The sequence below is a fragment of the Heterocephalus glaber genome, unplaced genomic scaffold, assembly GCF_053883595.1.
Source record: "Heterocephalus glaber isolate CG9 unplaced genomic scaffold, H.glaber_assembly_v1.0 deba00001673, whole genome shotgun sequence".
NCBI lineage: Eukaryota > Metazoa > Chordata > Mammalia > Rodentia > Bathyergidae > Heterocephalus > Heterocephalus glaber.
This window is the reverse complement of record NW_028258410.1, coordinates 22,126,975-22,150,407: the sequence shown is the minus strand read 5'-3', so window position 1 is coordinate 22,150,407 and position 23,433 is coordinate 22,126,975. Positions and strand designations below refer to the sequence as shown.

The 23,433-nt window shown below is 38.5% G+C and overlaps 1 protein-coding gene and 2 pseudogenes across 1 annotated transcript; 1 reads left to right on the top strand and 2 right to left on the bottom strand.

Annotated features, from left to right (window-relative positions):
- The first annotated feature begins 4,536 nt into the window (after window positions 1-4,536).
- LOC101706313 (protein FAM216A pseudogene) lies at window positions 4,537-6,822 on the top strand (annotated as a pseudogene).
- An 8,267-nt stretch (window positions 6,823-15,089) lies between these two features.
- On the bottom strand, window positions 15,090-17,649 carry LOC110343888 (AP-1 complex subunit sigma-2 pseudogene; annotated as a pseudogene).
- A 2,649-nt stretch (window positions 17,650-20,298) lies between these two features.
- Window positions 20,299-22,876, bottom strand: LOC101705966 (WAP four-disulfide core domain protein 6A-like). Its single transcript, XM_021238952.2, has 2 exons — window positions 22,699-22,876; window positions 20,299-20,611 (listed from the first exon to the last, which is right to left on the bottom strand). Exons 1-2 carry the CDS (start codon window positions 22,874-22,876, stop codon window positions 20,343-20,345), a joined length of 447 nt encoding a protein of 148 aa, XP_021094611.2. The 3' UTR covers window positions 20,299-20,342.
- Window positions 22,877-23,433: the final 557 nt, after the last annotated feature.

Here is a 23,433-nt window from a genome sequence, read left to right as displayed (position 1 = left end):
TAGGGTCTTGTGCTGCCTCCACCTCAGGGAATTATGGAAACACATATATGTTGTCTGAAAGTCAAAAATCATCAAGGGGTTGGAGGAGCAGACTCAGTATATTTAAATAGAAATGTCAAAAACCCTAGTGTAGGAGGGTCTAACTTGAATTGCTTGTGTACTATTGATTTTTTAAAGGTTTTATATATACAGATACTAGGTAGTGTTGTCTGTATAGTTTACTGTGTTTATTTTTTTTTCAGTGTGGAAAAATTTTATCAAGCAAATTTCTGTGAGAGAAAATGGGGAAGGTATTAGTCAGCTTTCCATTACCTGTTGCTTTTATTTTTGAAGGATAGTTTCTCTGAATGAAGAATTATTGTTTGATAGGATTTTCTTTCAGTATTTTGAAGATATTATTCCAATGCCTTCTGAAATCCATTTGTTTCTGATGAAAACTGAGATATTAATTCTATTATTTGATAACTGTGTATGATGGGTTGATTTTGTCTCTAGTTTTCTTTCTAATATTTCTGTTTTTCATAAGTTTGACTACAATGTGTCTACATGTGGGTTTCTTTATGTTTAACCTACTTAGGGTTTATTGAGCTTCATAAAACTGAAGCTCTATTTTTTCAAGAATAGATACTTTTTAATTTGTTGTTTTACTTTGATATATTCCCAGTGCCTTTATTTGTTTTTGATAGTTTCATCCATTTTTATACTTAATTTCTGCAATGAGGAATCACCTGACCTTTTTATGTCACCATTAATGGAACTCCATGCCTTGGATAAATATCTAGAATACATCTGTCTTTTAATGAGCCTCCTCCTGTGATTTCACCACTTTCTGGAGTTGCAATGTATATGCATCGGCATGTTTATGTGTGCGTGTGCACAAGCACCTATGTGTGCTATGCATGTGTACATGTGGATGCTCTCTAATCCAACTCCAGGATAAGCACTCATGTTCACCACTTGCTCTTACACTACCTGCCAGAAGAAGAGACCTGCTGCTCTTACTTTCTTTATATTTTCTCCATGGTCTGCAATTTGGTGGGTAAGTTAGTAACAATGACTAGAGTGACCATATGTGCTGTTTAGCTTGACAGTCCAGATGTACATCTATTGGTCTGGTTTAATTATTTTTTTAATTCTTTTATTGGCACATTTTAGGTACACAATATGTTTACATTTATCACTGGGTGCTTGTACCTGACCATGATGTATCCTGGTTCTTATTTTTCCCCCATTACCTATGCGCCCTTCACCCCCTCTTCCCTTCCCTATTTACATAGACTTCATTTCCTTTTTTTTTCTTTCTCATAATTTTTCCTTTCCCTTCTTCCTTTTCCCCTTCCCCTCCCACCACCCCTGCACCTTTGGACCTTTTCCTATTTCAAATTATCAATTATTCATGTTAATTATTTTCATCCTTATTTACCCTTTCAGTTTCTCACACTAGAGAAACTATTCAGTATTTACACATGTATGTCCTATTTATTTCACTTAAGAGGATGGCCTCAATATGGATCCATTTAGCTATAAATGTCTCCAGTTTTTCATTCTTTATGGCTGAGTAGTACTCCATTTTATAAAAAAAACCCCACATTTTCTTTATCCAATTTCCAGTTGATGGGCACTTGGGCTGCTTCCAAGCTTTAGCTATTACAAATTGTGCTGCTATAAACATGTGTGCGCATATATCACTATGGTATGATTCTTTTAATTCTTTCAGGAAGATACCCAGCAGAGGGATAGCTGGGTCAAATGAGACCTCTAATCCTAGTTTTTTGAAATATCTCCATATTTATTTCCACAGTAGTTGCACCAGTCTGCACTCCCACCAATAATGGAAAAGGGTTCCTTTCTCCCCACAGCCCCTCTAACATTTGTTATTGGTTGATTTCTGGATAGCAGCCATTCTTTCTGGGGTGAGGTGGAATCTCAGTATTGTTTTCATCTGCATCTCTCGAATGACCAGTGATGTTGAACAATTTTTCATATATTTATTTGCTGCTCTTACTTCTTTATCTGAGAAATGTCTGTTCATTTCAGATGCCCATTTTTGAATTGGGTCTTTGAATTTGGGAGGTCTGATTTTTTTCTATTCTTTATATATTCTAGATAGTAGACCTTTGTCTGAGATACAGCTGCTAAAATTTTTTTCCCCACAGTGTAGGCTGTTGATTAACTCTGTTGGTGGTTCCTCTTGCAGTGCAGAAGCTTTTTAATAAGATGAGATCCCAGTTGTTGATTCTTTGTGCTAGTTCCCGTGCTACCGAGGTTTTGTTCATAAAGTCTTTTCCTGTGCCAATGTCTTCCAGAGTTCTATCTAACTTATCTTCCAGCAAGTTTAGTGTTTCTGTCTTAATATTTAGACCTCTAATCCACTTTGATCTTAGTTTAGTGGATGGTGATAGGTATGGGTCTAGTTTTAATCTTTGGTAGGTTGAAATCCAATTTTTCCAACACCATTTATTAAATTGGCTGTCTTTCCTCCAATGAGGGTGGTTGGTTCCTTTGTCAAAGATGAGGTGGCTGAGTATGTCTGAGGTTGTTTCTGTATCTTCTGATAATCTACTGATCCTCAGGTCTGTTTCTTTGCCAGTACCATGCGGTTTTTATCACAGTAGCTTTGTAGTATAGTTTCAAGTTGGGGATTGTGATACCCCCAGCCATGGCTCTGTTGCCTAGAATTGCTTTTGCTATTCTAGGTCTCTTTTGGTTCCAAATGAATTTTTGGATTGTTTTCTCTTGTTCTGTGAAGTATATGGTTGGAATTTCAATCGGCATTGTATTAAATCTATGTAGTAGTTTTGGAAGTATGGCCATTTTCACTATATTGGTTCTTCCTACCCAGGAACAAGGGATGTCTTTCCATTTTCTTATATCTCCTCGATCTCCTTTTTCAGAGTGCTGTAGTTTTCAGTGTAGAGGTCTTTCGCTCCCTTTGTGAGGTTGATTCCTAGATATTTCATTTTTTTGGATGCTACTGTAAAAGGAATTGTTTCCTGAATTTCTCTCTCAGTGAGTCTGTTATTTGTGTACAAGAAGGCAATTTTTTTTTTTAGTGTTGAGCTTATATCCAGCTACTCTACTAAATCTGTCAATTAAGTCTAGAAGTCTTCTGGTGGAGTTTTTTGGGTCTTCTATGTAAAGTATCATATCATCAGCAAATAATGACAGTTTAACTTCTTCCTTTCCTATCTTTATTCCTTTTATTTCTTTCTCTTTTCTAATTGCTGTGGCTAATGTTTCCTGAACTATATTGATGGTTTAATTATTAATAGTGCCTCCTTATACTCTTCAAAATGTCCTACTTGTATGACAAATGTACATCCTTATTCTGGTTGTCATGTACTTTGAAGACATGCCATCTCTTTTTCTGCACTAGCACTTATGCCTGAATGTGTTGCTCCAAAATTCAGATGTAAGGTGGGAAGCTGAGAGCCCAGGCCATGTGGTACTATTTTATTTTAATAATATTTTTAAACTCACATTGAGTAGTGCTCAATGTCTGTCTACTTTGCTTCACTTTCGACTCTTGTTTTGTCCATAAATTGGAAGTCCCCTCAGGAAAAGAGAAGTGAGAAGCTGGGTAGGACCTGGAAACTCCTGGTTCTAACACACACAAAATCTCACACCTAATGTCCAGTGTAAGGTGGGCTCTACAGGTCATCACCTAGATGCCTTTTCCGAATGGAAGCACTCATTCACCAAGTTGCTAGGAGTTCTGGCTACTGAAAGCTCACATCTGAGTTCTTTGGGGAAATTTCCTTGACCAAAAGGAGTCACATCACCCATATCTAATACCTGGTCAAAGACTGACCCTCTTTTCTTGATTGCACACAAATATGAAGGTCTGTTTTTGCTCAGGATCTCCCAATGGGCTTGGCACAAGAGGCCTGTGTTACAATTTCTATGTTATTTATTTATCCATCTATACATCTCTATCCATACATTAAGCTCTACATTTTAAAATGCAAGGCTGTAACACAGTGCATAAGGGAGCAAGGAGGTTGACTTTGTAAAACTCAGGAATGAATTGACTTTGTTTAGGGAACTGGAGAACGGCTTAGGGATTAGGAGGCACCTTAGACATGAGAAGTAGAGTACATTAGAGGTGAACATACCTCTGACACCACCAAGTCCTTATCACTGAACTTGAAAGAACACTTAGTAAGTGTTCATTTTGCTTGGTTAATTAATGTAGTAAACTAGTCAGAAACGGGGAAGTCACTAGCAGAAGGGACAGAAAATTGTGCAAAAGGATAAATATGAAACACACATGATGTGTTCTCACTGGACAATAATTAACAGGAAAGGAAAATTGAGAAAGATAAATCTTTTAGAGCAAAAATTAAAGTATAAAGGGTCAAGAATGTATAAAAGTATAAACATAATGAATTAGAAGTGATGTCTTCTACTTTCATTAATATTTATCAATGATGTGATATTAAATCAGAAAGGTATTAGACCAGTAGTTCCCAAACTAACGATAGCACCACACCCCTGCAGAGGCGGCGCGGCAGCTGCCCTCGAGGCCCGGACTGAAATGTGCGGAGCGGAGAGGGACCTCTGCTGTCCGTCGCTGTTGAGGGAGGGCTTCGGAGGGAGCTCCGAGGCTTTGGTGCAGAGACGAGAGACGCGGGACTGCGACAGTTGCCAGCATCGGCTGGAGATTCTTATTACCACAGTTCCAAAGAGAGAATCAAAGATGGACACAAAGTGAACTCACGCATAGCCAAGCTGCAAGAGCATCCAGATCTCACCATGGGCCAGAAGCGTTATCTCCGCAGCATTGCTAAGATCTATAACGCAAACTACCTGAGGACATGAATGACGGGGCAGTACATGAACGTGATTCAAAGCAGCTCACTAAAGCCAGGTATCCTCATTCATCACAGGAGTCGCCTCAGCTCTCGATACTCACAGAAACAGGGTATTGTACCCCTGCACTGCACGGCGACACCAGCGGGAAAGAGAGGACTCTTCTAGCAGTGCAGCTGCAGCTGCACCTGAAATGATCATCCAGCATCCTCTTTGGCGGCCAGTGAGAAACAAAGGGTTAAAAACTGGATATGCATCTAAAATAAGACGTAAGTCAGTGAAGAGTAAACTGTTTGTGCAATCAGTTTCTTGAAATGATTCTGGATCTTACCTGAATGAAGAAAAAAGGGGGATGATCTGTGAAATAAATGTATGCAATCAATGTCCGTTGAAGAACAGGGAGGACACCTAATGGTAACCGGATGGTCTTGTCACTGAATTCACACAGCAGCTGATATCCAGACATCATGCCAAAGGGGTCGTAAATTGTGTCCTGTGTGTAGGATAGTGTTATTCACCATTAAGTCATCCATTTGGCTTGCTCAGAAACTTTCACAATTGTAATTGGTCTGATACAGTTCTATGTGCCAGTGCCATTTGTGTAATAGAATTTATGTGTAATATATGCTTGTATTTCTGGCTAGGTAAATTATAATTTTTCTTGTCATTTAAAATTGAATTATTTTTGTTTAAATCTGACAAATGCACTGCATAATTCTTCTGTTTGCAATAAATCCTAATATGGCAGCATTAGAATATTCTACAAGTATTTTCTTGATTAGGCTGAACTATTGATACAGAATAGAATTTGGTAGAGATAACACCATGACTTGGAAAGAAGGTGCTCAATAAATAGTTTGTACTTGAATACAATTTAGAAATGTAAAACAAGTCAAAAGTGGTGGCACATTAGTGTCCTCCCAGAATTCTGGAGGCTGAGGCAAGAGAATGGCAAGTTTGAGCACAGCCTGGCAACTCAGGAAGAACCTGACTCAAAAACACTTTTTTAAATAAAATGATTAAAAAGTCCTGGGTTTATCCCATAGTACTGCAACAAACAAACAAACCACCAAATTTGCCTCATAAAAACTTTCACTCAAATTAGATCCAGTTGAAAATAGTTGCACTGATGAGAGGATTTTTTTTGATGGTACTGGAGATTGAACCTAGGGTACTCTATGACTTAACTATATCTCCAGCTCTTTTTATGTTTTATTTAGAAACAAGGTCTCACTAGGCTGACCTCAAGCTTCTGATCTTCCTATCTCAACCTCCCAAGTAGCCTAGATTACAAGTGTGAGCTGCCACACCTGGCAATGAGAGGATTCTTCATATATTCACTCTAGTGTGCCAAACTTTTGTGGTTTTATTAAAAAAATACTTCGTTAAACCTTAAAAAATGGGAGTAGCAATAGTATGAAGAACCACTGCTAATTTAACATGTCAATATGGTATATTATTTAGAAAATAAAATGTGAGGTTAACATTATGACACAGAAAAGAGCTCTGAAAGGTCATCTCATCAACTTCACTTTAATAATTATATCCACACAGTTTCATTGGGTCTCTAAATTTTTGTTTTTAAAAGTTAAACACACGTTATCAAGAAATTATAAATGAAAGGTAAACATTTAGTACTGGAGAAGAGAACAATATATACCAAAAGTCTAGATTCTCTCTCTTCATGCACTATTTTGTAATAAAGTCCAAATACTCAACTTTGAAGTTACTATACTATAAGGATAAATTTTTCTTAACACATGACCATTTACTGTGTGGTGGGTTTTTCATAAGCCATATACTATAATGTAAACTAAATATATTCTTATAGTTTACAAGAAGCATAGATCAATTATGTACTAACAGAAAAGATGTATTATATTTTACTGCAAAATGTTATAAAAGTGAAAAAAAGACCAATAAACCAGAATTACCTTAGGAGTTTTATTTACTTATTGATTTTTTTAAATTCAATTTTTAAAAACTCTAGAATCTCTGAATTCTTGATGTCACAATATTGGTGAGCCACTGCCTTAGATGATTTGGGTTTTAAAAAAAATAGTTTGTTTATTCACACTACATAAAGTATTTTATTATTATATTTAAATAATATAAATAATAATATTTTATTTATTATATTTAAGTATTTTGTTATTTATTATAATAATTCACACATATTAATTGAAAAAATTAATGGGTTTCTCTGTGATATTTGCACACAGGCAATGTATTTTATTTTATTTTATTTATTTTTTGTTGTTGTTAAATTCTTTTATTAGTACATTTTAGGTATACAACACAATTACATTTCTCATTGGGAATTGTACCTTTACATAATGCATCTTGGTTCTTATTTTTTCCCCTTTCCTAGCCCTCCCTTCACCCCCTACACCCTTCCCTATTTACAAAGACTTTATTTCCATTTTTTCCATTTCTCATCATTTTTCCTTTCCCTTCTTTCCTTTCCCCTGCCCCTCCCACTACCCCTACCCCTTTGGACCTTTTCTTCCTGTTTTGCATTATCGATTATTCATTCTAATCATTGGTACATTTTAGGTATACAATATAATGACATTCATCATTGGAAATTTGCACCTTTACATAATCTCTCTTGGTTCTTATTTTTCACCCTTGCCAAGCCCTCCCTTCAACCCCTCCATCCCTCCCTATTTACAAAGATTTTGTTCCTATTTTTCCATTTTCTCATATTAATCCCATTCCCTTCTATCCTTTCCCCTAGCTCTCCTACTTCCTTCCCCTTTGACAGGCAGTGTATTTTAAAGTGCTGAAATGGTTACTTTCCTTCAACATCATCTGCTGAATTGTACTGTCTCCAGTTTCTTAGAATAACTCAGATATCAGTGCTTGTTAATTTGAAATGTACATCTCACCAAATGAATGTGAAAACTTCCCTCCAAACACAAAACCCAGATCTCAATGACAGTTATATGGGCTCAATTCTCCTTCCCAATATGTTATTGCTGTAGAGTGCAACTGGCCAGTGCAGACCTTGGAGTTCCAGGTCTTCCCGAATGGCATATGCTGTACAGAGTGTCTTCTGGGTTTCCTGATGCTTATTTTCCATCACTACCACCATTGGCATCTTCAGAAACACCACTGGGGAAGTGAAGATGATAACTAGGGAAGTGTGAAAAGGGAGCTGTGGATGGCAGAGGTATGATAACTGGGGCCCAGCAAAGAGAGCAACTTGCTTGTCACATAGAGATTAAGGCCTAGGATCAGATTTGAGATCAGCTCCTCAGGTTCATCACTGTTACTGCCCTTGGTAAAACTAGTCTATTTTTACCCTGTTATTTTGGGTTTTTGTTTTCTTTTTTCTTTTTTTTATTCCTTAAGTTTATAGGTACATTTTAGGTAATACAATATGGTGACATTCATCACTGGGAATTTGTACCTTTACATGGTATATCTTGGTTTTTATTTTTTTCCCCATACTTTTGTTTGTTTTTTGAGATAAGGTCCCACTGTGTAGCTCAGACTAGCCTTCAACTCACTACGTGTCCCAGGCTAGCCTTGAACTTAAAACAATCCTCCTGCCTCAGTTTCACGAGTGCTGGGGTTACAGGCACGCACCACTACACCTGGATATCCTGTTATTTGGGGGACAATATTCTTTCTGATTCTCCTTCAAGCCCCAGGCATTTCCTAATGTTCAGGTTATTCCAATGATAAAGTCAATTAGCAAGTGACCTCAGTGCTGCTCACTCCTGCCCATTCATGTTTCAAGGTACCCCTTGAAAGGTTAAACTTAACCCAGAGGGATATGGGGCCCGCAGAATGATTCCAGGTTCCAGGAACCAGTTGTGAGAAGGGAGTCTATCACACCACATTGCATAAGGACAGCAACCCTTCTGGTAAGAAAATTATGTTTTGTTCAATGGGACTTTGGCCTGACAGTCCCTCTAGATGACAGATGCCACCCCCACCATACCAATCAGGGTTTCTAGACACAGATAGAACTGAGGTTGTTTTTAAACAAAAGGGAAATTTTTGTTTAAAATTTAAAATTTGGTGTAGTTTACAGACTCACTATCAGGACTGGAAAATGAAGTTAGGAAAATGGGTGAGAATATGGAAGGCTGCAGAGCAGGTCAATAGAACACTGGGCCTGAGTATCCACCTTTCACCATCTACACATTTCACAATGCTACCACCATCATCTCTGCTACTGCTGCTCTCTAGAACAGGATGAAGCTGCCTGCTTCTACCATTAGAATGAATTCTCTGTTGTCTCTGTCTCTTTGTTCACTGGCTCCCAGTTCAGTGTCTGAGATGAGTGTGTCTGATTGTCAGCCTAAATCAAGCACTCATTTCCTAGCTGCAAGGGAGGCTGGGAAGTTGAATATGCTGGTTACTTACATATTGTATCTCAGCTCCAAACCCATCTTTCTATACTCTTCTCTGTAATGCTGGGAAGGGTACTCTGGACACCAAGTTTTCCTTCATTCTTTTTCCAATTTGCTTCTAGTTGATCTCTATGAATGGAGGCACTGAGAGGAAACTGACAGACAAAATAAAGGGAGAAGGGATTTTACCTTGTTTGGGGGTCCTGTCAGCATCTGGACCCTTCTGGCACTCTCCAAACCAGCTGCACTGTACCTCCCCAGAGATCACCACTACCAGCTGGCTATGCCTCCCCCAGCTCCAGTGAACCACACACCATTTGAGCCTCCAGGGGTCTGAACAACAGCTGCAGCACATTCTAGAAGACAGTACAGCCACACAGCTCCCACCAGTGCATCTGACATCCTTCTATTAACCCTCATGTTCTTTCAATAATAATCTCTTATCCTCCCAAATATAGGTGTGATAGAAGCTTCAGCTTCTCCTCCTCTTTTTCCTTCCACTCTCCCAATAGTGATGTAACTGCTCAATCCTCTCTGGCATGGGGGATACGGTTTACATGTTCTTGAATGGACCCTGATTAATAGAGTGAGGACCTGGGTCTTTCCATTTTTACCTCCCACCAAGACTCCCCTGGTAAGGAATTCTTCAACTGTAGAAATAAAATCTAGATGTAGAATATTAAAAGCAAACTAATGATTAAAACCTCTAAGTCCACCTTGACTTCCAGTGAGGCTGCAGGATCTGGCAACCCCTGACCATTCTTCAGATCTGGATTTTAGCTCCACTTTTGCTAGTGATGTGTGTTATTTGGTTTTGGATAAGTCCAGCCCCTATTAGAAGTTTCTATTTATAGATTTTTAAAGGGGAGATTGGAATGGTGGAGTTCTCTAGGCCCCGTAGCTCAGACATTTTCTGAGTTTCTAAACCATCAAAGCTTCCCCTTATCATTTCTGGTCCTAGAGGCAGTTCCAAGGAAAGAATAAGGAGAGGAAGATGAGCGATCCTGGTTCTGATAGCACCTTGGGGAACACCTAAAGATCCTATTTGAGGTAACTTTTGGGGTCTGATGGGCAGAGTAATGAGGAAACAGTTGCTAGTAAAGAAATTCAGGACCCTCCAGCTCCACTGAGATCCTTCAAGGCAGAAGTTCCCTGTGTTCAGCCCTGAGGGCTCCGGGTTCATTCCTGAGCCAAACAGGTGAGCAGATACTATCAAGCACAAGGCATGCTCTGGCTATTTCCAGGGGCCTCTTTGGTCCATAGGCTCTGGAGACAGAACAATCTGTTCTAGCCACTGGTGTATGTAAACCTCAATCAGGAGTTGAAGGATGACAAGAGAATGGACAACTATCAGGTTCTTATCAGATTTGGCACGATTCCTGTGCTACCATATTTTCTCAAATTTAGCGGTACTTTTTGATGAGGATTGCCAGGGTGGGAGGAGGGGATGATAAATGTATGTTATGTACATATACAAATCTGCCAAAATGAAACCCATTAATCTGCAGAACCAATTCACACTAACAAAAACCACCATCTTCATACTAGAGGGAGAAAACAAACCTTGAGAGGAGCACCCTCCATCCTACCCTCACTGTCTCAGCCAGGACACACATACAACCCAGGACAAATTAGAATTCAAATTTGGGTCTCCCTATTCCCAGAAATGGGCTGTCCCCATAGGATGCAGACCAATGGTGGCTTATTGGTCATCTGATCTGGATCTTAAAGATGCACAAGACTGAGAAGCTAACTCAAGACTAACTCAAGATATGGAGGCAAGAGTAAATGTAAATGTGAGGAAATGCCACACATGAGGGACTTAGATGAACGCTTTGCAAAACTGCAAAATTAGCATGTTTTCAGGGTTGTCACCACCACCCTGCTTTGATCCTCCTCCTTTCAATGATTCTAACATTTTCTTTAATTTCCTTCCACATTAGAAGAAGGCACCAATGAACTTATTTTTTAATGATAAGACATTTGGGACAATTTTATTGCAATCATTCAGAATTTTAGTTTCAGAATATTGCTGGGTTTTTTCACACTACATGCATTACTTGAAAATCTGCCTTATGTGTTTTGAGAGCCACTTTCTAACAATTACATTAAACCTTATTTTCTCCGTAATTATTTGGTTTTAAATATAAATGTTTTATGCAGCTTTATTGAAATATCACTGACATATAAAGTTGCATATATTTAATATATACAATTTGGTATTTTGATATATGTATACCTAATAAAATAGTCAGCATAGTCTAATGAATTAATATATAAGAAAATTAACATACTCATCACCTAACATAGTTATCCTTTTATTTGTAACCAAAAAATAATCCTTAAAATCTACTCTTAGCAAATTTCAAGAATAAAAATATAGTGGTTAGCTAAAGTTACAATACTATACATTAGCTCTCCAGAACTCACTCATGTTGCATAACCTAAATTAAAACTTTGTGCCCTTCTCCTTGATTCCCCCTTCCTATCTCCCTGGAAACCACTAGAACCTACTCTGCTTCTACAAGTTTGGGTATTCTAGAGCCCACGTATCTAGGAAGAGCATGCATCATTTGTTTTTCTGTGTCTTTCTTGTTTTACCTAGCATAATATCCCTTGGTTTCATCTGTGTTGTATGAAATAGGAGGATTTCCCTTTTTTGAGGCTAAAAAATATTCCAGTGTATATGTATAGATCATATTTTCTTTACCATGCATCCACTGATGGACATTTAGGTTATTTATATTCTTGGCAATTGTGAATAATGCTGTCGTGAACATGGAATTATAGATGCCTCTTTGAAACTCTCTTCAGAGTTTTAGAATTTAGGTCTTTTATTTAAGACTTTAATTGATTTTGAGTTGACTTTTGTGTCTGGTGGGAGATAAGGACTCGGTTTCATTCTTTTGTGCATAGATACCTGATTTTCACTATACAATTTATTGAAGAGACTATACTTTCCCTATTGTGTGTTCTAGTCACTCTGTCAAAGATCAGTGACTATAAATGCATGGGTTTAGTTCTAGGTTCTCTATTCTGTTCCATTGGTCTATATGTCTGTTTTCATGTTAGTATAACACTGTTTTGCTTAACATAGCTTTGCATTATAACTTGAATTCAAGAAATGTGATACCTATTGCTCTTTTTCTTCTTCTCAATATTGCTTTGGCTTTTGAGGTTTTTTTGTTCTATACAAGTTTTAGGATTTTTTTTCTTTTTCTGAAAAACAATTGGTATTTTGATAGGGATAGTATTACATCTGTAGATTACTGTGAAGATTATGGTCATTGTAACAATATTAATTCTTTCAATTCATAAATACAGGATGTCTTTCCAACTCTCTGTATCTTTTAAAATTTCTTTCATCAATTTTTTATAATTTTTAGTGTACAAGTTTTCATCCCTTTGGTTAATTACTAAGTGTTTTATCTTTTGTGGTTTAAACTATAAATAAAATTATTATTATTATTTTATTTTTTATGTTTTGGTACCAGGGATCGAACTCAGGTCCTTGTGCTTGCACAGCAGGTGGCAAAACCACTGAGCTAAATCCCCAGCCCAAATAAAATTATTTTTTAAATTTCCCTTCTAGGTGTGCTGTTGGCACACCCAATCACCACTGATTTTAATATGTTGATTTTGAATCCTGAAACTTTAAATGAATTAGATCTAACAATGTTTTTGTACACAATTCTTAGAGTTTTCTACATGTATGATCACCTGCAAAGACATAATCTTACCAGTAGACTTCTTCAGTGTTTTTCTTTTCCTTTGCTGTCCTTAAATATCATTCAATGAATGCATTCAGAAACTTTAGAATCATTTGATAATGTTTGTTGAAAGTACAAATTTCTGGGGTCTACACCTAGAGATAGCAATTTACCAGATTGAGAGGACTCACATTTTACACAAGCACCCCTTTCAGAGTGACTGCAATCTAGGTGAATTTTCTGAAATAATAATCAGTTTAGCCAGCCTGCCTATCTATCGATCTTATTTAGGTCTTTTGAGACAGTGGCTCTCTATGTAGTTCACGATGGTCTTGAATTCACCATGTAGCCCAGGCTGGCCTTGAACTCCCAGTGATCCTCTTACCTCAGCCTCCCAAGTGCTGGAATTACAGGTGTGTGCCACCACAGCTGGCTCAAGCCAACTCTTTTTGTTTGTTTGTTTGTTTGAAGTACATGCAATACTTTTATTTTAGACATGCAAGAAAAGCTATTTCAGAATCTACTAATTTAAAGCAAGCAGCTGTATACAGATAACAAAAGAAGCAACATTTTGTTATAACTTACCACACAACATCCAAAGCAAACAGGCATGAGACAATGCATATTTATGCAGCATTAAAACCAGGTGAACAACATAATGCAGGGCAGGGGTAGGGATGGAGGGTGAGAAAAGGAAATGAAAGACCCATGTTTCCCAGTGCTTTGAATGTAGTGTCTTACAAGCAAGAATGGTAAGAATGGAAATAACTGATTTGTATACCTGCCTAACACACAACACAGTTTTGTAGGTCTTCCAGTGGCAAACCAGTTTGGGTAATTTCTGAAGCTACTGTTTAATGACAACTTACTTAACTCAGGCCTTAAATTCTGTAGATACAAACAATGAATTATTTGGTACTTTTTCTTTTACAATAAAATATGCTGTAAGTTTTATTAAAAGCATACACAACAGTGATCAATGTTAAAAGTTTTAGTATTCAGACATATAAAACTATAGTTAACAAAGCATTAAATAACATCAACTTATATAGACTATAAGATAATCACACTAAATATAGTTGTTTTCTTCAACAGTTGAACAACAAGCCACTCTCAGTATTATGGCATTGCTTATTTTGATGGAGCATTTCAGCCATATTTTCTTTGGTAACATTAACGATTGCTGTGTTTTTCTCTTATAAGATTAATCACAGATGTGTGTGTATGTGTCTGAGATAAAAGTACATAGGACATATTTTGTCAAGAAGAAATTAAACCAGTTGTGGACAGGAATAAGCTATATCAAGATCACATATAGACTGAAAACAGGAAAGAAAACTACGAACGAAAAAATACAATTGTCAAGATATTAGTTCTGAAATGTTGTATGATTATTTTACATGACAACCAGTCACCATGCTGAGGACATTTTTTTTCATGAGTATATCAGCTCTCTTATTTCCTTTGGGAAATTCTGTATACTTGATGAGTAGTCATTTAGTACACAGGGACATTAAAATATTCGTGATGTGGATACAAGAGAAATGCATATATTCTTACACAGAGTACACAAACTGGTACAGACACAATCAGATTTCTAGAATGTTTAGTTGACGGTAAAGTTGCCTAAAACTTAAGTTTTTGGTTGCTTTTATTCTTTGGTTTATGGCTAAACATGTAACTTCTTAATGCCTAGGAGTTCAGATTTATTTGTATAACTTTATATAATGATAAACAAGGTGATCACCTACACCCAAAAATATCCTATTTATATTTACTAGTAATACTCTGAAAAGATTTTCAGTTTAAGTCATCTAGTCAGTGCCGAGTTAACTGAAAAAACAGAATAAATCCTTCCGCCAGTATCTTAATTTCATCAGGATTTTATCACATGCAGCAGGGGATCCTAGAGGAAAATCTTCCAAGAGAAAAATGGCAGTAGTCATGCATATGGTATTTTAAATAACAATAAAGGCTTTTAACTGTTCAGTTAACCTCAAAACAGTTAAGTCCAATGAATATGACTTTGAAAATAAAGATATTAATTTTTTAAAAATCCTCAAATTTGCAAGTGCAAGGACCGGAGTTCGATCCCTGATACCAAAAAAAAAAAAAAAAAAAAAAATCCTCAAATTAGACTTTTAGAGAACTCTCCAAACAAAACTGTTTAAATGCGTATACCTACGAATTTATCTCACAAGATGTTTCTCACGTCAACAAGGCAAAAAAGGTAACCTGAAGTGGGGTTTAAACTGATCCTGTCTGCCCCTGCCCCAATTTCCTGAAATAACATGGAAAATTCTGTCTATTCCATTTTATATTTATTCAAGCTTGAACTCTGAGATATTTGGCTACAGAAGCATGTAAACTGTCCCTCCGAAAATAACAGATTCCTACATTTATACAACCATTAAATACAGTAATATCTGAGGATAAAATCCAGTCATAAACATTTTAAGGAGATAGCTGCCCTTTTTTCTCCACTCCGAAAAGATAGTAGTGAAATTAAACAGCAAGCAATTAAAATAAATATTAATAACAACCCCCAATTCAATTCCTTACAGAAGCTTTTGTTTTCATAGGGAAATTCTGCTTTACCGATGGTATTAGCAAATCACAGTATTTAATAAATATCTTTTTGCTTGTGAACTTCTAAACCTGTTTCAATATTCTCTGTAGAAAATAAATTGCAAGCCCCAGTGACTGATCACTATCAGAGCAAAATTCCCTATGAAAGCCTCAGTTTATTGAAATAATTGGGACTATCCCCTGGGATTTAAGGTAATTTTGGCTCTCTAAGTAATGCTAAAATATAACAAGCTCGACAAAATTATAACTGTCGACTGAATTCATATATCCTACTACGTTTTGATGCATGTCAGCACTCCAGCACGTGTTCTAGTACGGGTTTTTTCTTAGACCACCCACTGAAACTCCTGCTGTGATCCGTATTCTGTTCTCCTGCAGGAGATTGGCCTGTTCCATGGCTTTAAGGACATTTTTCTTGGATGTTTCCTGAACTTCCCCTCGCAAAAGAAATTCATTCAAAATAAAATAGGCCTTCTCAAAATTAAAAATGATATCAAGTTCACGCACACTGCCAAACTACTTGTCAAGTAATTCCATGTAACGATGAATTATTCCCAGGGTAATTAGTTCATTGTCTTGATCTTCAATAGCACAGCAAAAATACAGACTAGGATATCTTTTGTAAACAATCTTCAGATCTCGCCACTCAAGGGAGCTGCACATTTTAGGTTTCCTTGCTTAAACGGTTTGAACAAGTTCTCTTGTGATCTTTTTCTTCTCTTTGTCTGACAATGGGACATACCATTTCTGCAGTCGAACCCTTCCCTGACGACGAGGGGGAGCCCCTGCCGCCGAGCTGAGGAAGGGAAGCCGTGTTGCTGTGTCTCGAGCCAACTCTTTTTAAAGACATGGAAACTGAGAGATACCATCCACGGCATCAGTGGCAAGTCCATCTCAGCCTCTCTTGAGAGCCTCTTGACTTAAGCTATCGAATGTGATGTCAAGTGTCGGTGTGCTACAGTGACAAGACAAGACTCCTGCTTGAGGCTGCCTTCTCTCTCTTCTCCCTCATCCCAAACCTCTTATCTTGCCCAGATTTTTGGAAATCCCTTTTGACTTTTCCCAAGGCAAGTCATTTCTTCTTCCTTCCCTTGTTTTCTCTCTCTCTCCCTCATCTTTATTACCTATTTCTCTGAATACATTTTCCCAATCTTACTATTTTAAAGCAACCACAGACAAAAAGGCAGTCATTTCATTCTTCTCAGGATATTGTGGGCCAAGATTTTGAGAAAGAATCAGCTTGCTGGCTCTCTGTGTTGGTCAGCTTTTGGTCGCTGTGACCAAATTCTGCAAAAAACAATTTACAGGAGGAAAGATTTATTTTCTCTCATGGGTTCAGGAGCTACACAGTCCACAGTTGGCTGGCTCCACTCCTTTTAGGCCTGTAGCGAGGCAGAAACCTCATGGTAAAAGGGTGTAGCAAAAGAAAGTTCTTCACCTCATGGCAGCCGGGAGGCAAAAAGAGAGGGAAAGAGCTAGAGAGGAAGGGATCAGGTATCAGAGATGGTCCCCAAAGTCATGCCCCCGTGACCCATTCTCTTCAACTAGGCCACCTTCTACGTTCCATTACTTCCCAATAACGCCATCAAATTATGATCTCACTCATTGTGAATCCCCTAATGAAGTTAGAATCCTCATGATCCAATCACCTTCCAAAAGCCCCACTCCTCAACACGTGAGATTTTGCAGGAACATTTTAGATCTTACCCATAACATTCTCTCATAGGGTCATTCGCATGGTTGCAGTCAGATATCTACCGAGGCTATGCTCATCTGAGACTACTGCACTGGGCAACTCACTCACATGGCTGGAAACTGATGCCAGATATTAGTTAGAGCTTATGCGGGGACCGTCAACCAGCACTGACACGGGCCTTCTCATCATGGCTGTCTCAGGGTGCTTGGACCTCTTCCATGGCAGCGGCTCGCCTCTCGCCTCCCCCTTAGCCCTACCCCAACAAGCTTCCTATGAGAACCAAGTGCAAGTTGCAGTTTTTCTGGCCCAACCTCAGATTCACATAGCATCATGTTTGCTTTGTTCTATTGGTCGAAATACCCTCAGAGCTCACGCAGATTCACAGGGAGGAAATATAGATCCAAGGGAAATACATGAAAGAATTTTGAGGCTCTGCTTTAAAACTGTCACACCAGCCAGTACCTTCCTCCCTCATCCCTCCATTCTTCTCCAGTCCTCTTTAACACCTCTTTGATTCCCTATATCAGTTCCTTTCATTGCCCTCCCATGATTTTCTATTTTGGAGTTTCTGTGACACTCTACACCATACTGTAAAACTGTGTCCTTACTACAGCCCCAGAAAAGAGGTCCATGAGCCCTTTCTGAGGTGAGTTTATCCTGAAGTGCTCACGCTTCAGTGTCCCTCACTTGAGTGGCTTCCTTTTAAGATTCTGGGAGTCACCATAACTATGTATTTACATTGTTGAATGATTGGCAATCCCTGTAAAAGTACAATATTCTAACCATAACGAGCCAAGCTACCTTCCTTTTTCACTCTGACTTCCCCTCTATTACACTGCTTCTGGGTCAGGTGGTGTTGGAAAGGCTCCCAGCATTTCTGGCATCCAGCAGAGGAAATTGAGTTAGGGATGTATCTAGTTTGGAGTCAGTGAAATATGTTCTGGGTTGTTTGCTGTCGTTTCTATGTATAGGAAGTTGCTGCTTGCTGTCCCGGTTCCAAACAATACCCCTATTGCTGTGCAACTCCCTTGACAGCATGCCACTGAGGCATGGGGCTAGAGGGTTACACTGTAGCATGAATGTACCCTAGCCCCAGGAGGGTGTGGGCGGTGAAGGAGAAACAAGAAAAAAACAAGTCACTAGAAAGTTCTTCCAAATACCAGATACATAAAATTATAAATATTTAAAATTTTAAATGAAAAATTAGAGACATTTATAGCTAAATGGGTGCATATTGAGGCGATACTCTTAAGTGAAATAAATAGGATTCAATGTGTAAATACCAAAAAGTTTCTCTAGTGTGAGAAACTGAAAGTGTAAATAAGGACTAAAAGCTATAATAGATAATGTGAAATAGGAAGAAAAGGGGCAAAAGGGAAGGGGAAGTGGGAGGGGTAGGGGAAAGGAAAGAAGGGAATGGAATCAATATGAGAAAATGAAAAAATGGAAACAAAGTCTTTGTAAATAGGGAGGGATGGAGGGGTTGAAGGGAGGGCAGGGGAAGGGGGAAAAATAAGAACCAAGAGAGATTATGTAAAGGTGCAAATTTCCAATGATGAATGTCATTGTATTGTATACCTAAAATGGACCAATAAAATAAAAAAGAAATTAAAAATAAATAAATAAATATTTAAAATTTTTAGTTTTTATGGAAACCTATTCAGAAGTTCTTTACCAGGAAGAATATCCCTGCTGATTCAATATGTCCAATTTAAAATGTACTATGAAGGGCCGGTGATTTAGCTCAGTGGTGCCTGCCTTGCAAGTGCAAGGTCCTGAATTTGATCCCCACCTGGTACCAAAAAAGTAAATAAATAAAATAAAATGTCCTATGAATATTTTCTTTTTTGATGGAATTTTACGAAAGAGAACTTATTAAATTCGTGTGTTTTTAGTGCACAAACTGACAAACAGAACTACAAATGTCAAGCACGGCTTTGCATTCAGGCATGTAGCGTATGCATCACAGCTATGATCAAAATCATATTTTGATGTCATGTCAAATAAAAAATGGAATTATTTTTTCACTCTCTCCATAAAAATTGAGTTGTCGGCCTGGGATTTAGCTCAGTGGTTTCGCCGCCTGCTATGCAAGTGCAAAGACATGAGTTCAATCCCTGGTACCAAAAAAAAAAAATTGAGTTGTCTACAATTGATATTGTAAATGTAAAGTATGAATTAATAATTTATTTTATGAATTTTTGGCAAAGTTGTTAAATCTGCCAACTTTTTAAAACTTGCAGCTGGTTGTGATTTCCTTTCTTATTTGAAATAGTATTCTCTTTTACATCTCACTTGTATTCAGCCTTTAAAGGACCCCCCTAAATGATAAGGTTTAGATCATACAGAATCTGAATGTACTCTGGCCCTGTTCTTAAGCATCTTATAACATTTTTTTCCAGGGTAACAGTGTCACCAGAGGTCTCAATGTTTAGGATATTCATACTCCTCTTTCTTTTGTTGTTACCAGAAAACCAAGTGACCTCTTATTCTTTGAAAACTGCGTATAGAGAGATGCGAATAGATGTGACTCTCTGCATATTTCACATGCAAATTCGTGAGACTCAGAAATATCTGACCCCACAGAACACTTTATTAGGTGGAACTGTAACCATTATGGGAATAAATGGAGGCTCTGAAAGTTAAAGAGATAGGGAATCACACTGAGAAAGGGTCAAAGGCTAAGGGCACAATGTTTGAAGAGAAGATGAATGGGAGCAAAGAGAGAAAACAAATCCTGGGGCTCAGTTTTCGAAACAGCCAAGGTCTTAGTGGCTGAAATTTGGCCAGTGGAAGCCACCATTAGGGCACTGCTCAGATACACATGGAACTAGCCCTGGATTATAACCCAGATCCTGGAGGTTGTTTCAGTGCCTGCTTAGTGTATCCGGGGAAATGTATCTGTAAGATCGCAGAATAAAGGATGAGATGTTTAGATCCTGGTCACCTTAGGAATCAAAACTTACAGATAATGGAAAAGAGGAGATGGGATCATTTTGACACCTTTTGGCAGGAAATGAAAGCCAAAGTGAAGTGAGTCTTGGTTTGGCCTGCACCCCCTACTCACCCCATACTTGCCAATTTTCCTATGTCTATTGCCTCCCTTCCTACCCTCTCTTTCCCAAAAGGTCCTTATACTTACATCTCTGCAAAGTGCATTCTTATCTCCTAATTGGTGCTGGTTTTGTCAGCCTCAGGCCCATGAAGTCTTGGAATGGACCAATGCCCAAATTTTTGTGTGGCCCTGATAATCACGGGAGTTTGGGACTTACCTTTTTTGCAGATGACATTGCAGATAGCTTCAGATGGGAAGTTGTTAGAGTTCCCATTGCAACCACCATGGATGAAATCGGAGCAGAGTTCAGTTTCTTTATCATGCCACCAGCAGGGAAAGCAAGCCCAACAGGAGCCAGGGTCCATTGGCAAAGTGCATACATCTGCAGGGAGATCACAGTGCAGAGCTATTTGGATGCCTATCTCCCTGGAGAATCTACCTCTCCCTTCCTCTATGTCTCTGCTTTCCTCTATGTCTCTCCCTTCCTCTACATCTTCCTCTATGTCACTTTAACCTCAGTGGTTCTTAACTTCTTCATCTGTAAGATGAGAATACAAAATACTACCCTGCTTGTCTTGCAGGACTGTTATAAGAAGTAGATGTGACGATACCACATGGCTGCTCTCATTGGGCCTCCCCAACTTCTGAATAACTAAATCACAATGATTTTACGTGTTAAGTAGCTTTTCTTTCTTTCTTTTGTTGTTTTTAAAATGGAAGCAGCATTATCTTTCCCAGGACTGCCAAGACAGGATACCAATGGATCTCCAAGGCTTCTCCAGTCTACCCCACATTGGTTCAACAACACTGATCCACTTGGCTCAAGATGCGGTTCTACCTCGGATTCCTGAATGCATTTTTTCCCTCTTTCCAGCTTTATTTCTTTTGCTTCTCCTAACACACACGTTCAAACTTGGTGCTATAAAAATATCATGTACTTAACACATCTATGTGCCTTTTCACATGCCTAAGTGCTCATGCCTTTCTTGCTAACTAGGTGCACTCCTAGTCATTCTTTAAAACCTTTCTTGTCAGTTCTTTTATGATGTCTTTCCTGGATCCATTCCTTTAACTCTTGCTTTTCTTTGTTGTGCCTCTATCTTGCACATTTACCATTTTTGCAATACACATTTACCACTTACACACTCATTTATCACTTCTGTGTAATTGGTTCATTCTTTCTCATTCCTCCATGGGAATAGGCGTTTTTCAAGGGTAGAAATTATGTCCTGTATCATCTTCTACGGAAATTCCTAGCAGATAATTTGGCTCAGAGTGGATGTTTCAGGAGTGTCCATAGTGGGAAAAAAATGTATCTTGAACTTTAAAAAACATTTAATGAAGAACTATTTTTCTCATAGTGCTATGAGGTACAAATCAAGTCATTTAGTACCTCACAGTCTGAAGCACATCAAAACAACAATTTTATTAAAGTAAATCAGTCACCGTTCTTAACATTTGGCATACGGCAACATTCAATCTTATGTGGTAGACCCGCTCCTTGCTCTTGTCAGATGAGGAAAATGAGGCTTAGAGAAGATCAGCAGCTTCCCTGAGGCCACAGATGGTTAGGGACTTAAATATAGATAATGCATTATTCTTAGGACAAAAACCAGAGCCCTGAGCCCTCTTCCTTAGTCCAGCTTCATCTTTTTCATCTCTGACCCTGCTTATACTTTCGCTGCTCTCTGATCTTTCTAGGTCTGATCTTGCTGCCTCCCACCATCACGGGCTTTTCACCTGCTGTTACCTGTACCTGAAAGGCTATTTGCTACAAGTTTTTGTCTGCATGCTGTCCATCTTTCAGATCATAAGTCATGAAACTTTTTTTCCCCAGGAAAAATTTTCCTGTTCCCTCTGGCCACAATAAGCAAGTGGAACCCATCATGGGGGTCAGGCACCAATAAATACATATTTATTGAATGAATAAATGGATGAAAAGTCTGTGATGTTCTTCCATAGAACCCAATTATACAAACAGGGAGAAAAGAGTGTAGGAGTTTGAAGGCATTCAGGGAAGGCATGCTGGATTTGTATAGATAGAGAAGTCTCAGATACCTGTCTCATATGGTTACTGCATAACCTGACACAGTGTTGGCAACTGATGGGGCTTTAATGGCTTCTTGGCTTTGCAGAAAATCACTGAAAAATAGTCAAGAGTCGACGTGGTCCAGCACCCATATCTATCTTATAGAAGGGGAACTTGAGTTCCAGGATAAAGAAACTAAATTGCTCACATTACATACATCACATGCAATTATTGTTCACGTCACACAGGGGCAAAAATAGAAATGCTAGATTTCTCCCAAGTCCAGCACCAGCAGGATTTGTGTCAAGGAGAAGATACATTGAGATTCTTGGTCAGATACAGCCTTGGTGACCCAGGAAAGGGGAATGGACAATGCCAGGGCAGGAGGGGGAGGAAGGAGAGGGCATTGGTGGAGGAGATCCAGGGGATCTGTCAGATACCTTTTCTGAGATCTAAACATTTCTTTCCACAGCCAAACAGGCAGCACTTCATCTTATCTGGCCAATGTCTGTGCCTCGAGCACTGGTTCCTTTCTTCAAATTCACATTTCACTCTGATTTTGGGACAGGGTCCTAAGGAAGGAGAAGATATCCTTCCTTCAGACCTTGAAGGGGCCATTGTTCTTCCCCAACACTGTGGAGTTGGAGAAGCTTGTTTTCCCTCCACCTGAGCCCAGAAAGTAGTAATAGGGGGCTCAAGAGTCTCATGACACTAGCCACATCCCCAACCCTATAACCACTCATTATCTGACCCCTAAATACACCCTTACCTCCATTCCTACCACCTACAAGTTTCCCAAAGAAGGACAAGCTTCTCTAGGACTATTCTGGTCACTAGGGCTTGCTGGGCTTGGATGTTCCCCCAGGGGGCACTGTAGCTCTTGGTGCTTGAGATCTCCATTTCTGGCATCAGATGGCTGGGCTTTAGAGTTCTGTGCAAACCTTGGAATGGCAGGCATCCTCTCCGAAAACTTCATTTCCTCGTTTGTTTAGAGGGTCATTTTGAGCACTAATGCAACAAAGACTGAAAAGCTGCCTGGGGCATAATAATAATGATGAATATGAATAAAGTACTTACTAATCCTTATTACACATCTATGGCTCAGTCCTTTTAATGTTCACATCTAATAAAGAAAGGAGTCTGAAGCAAAGGGAGGTTATGTGAACTTGTCTGGG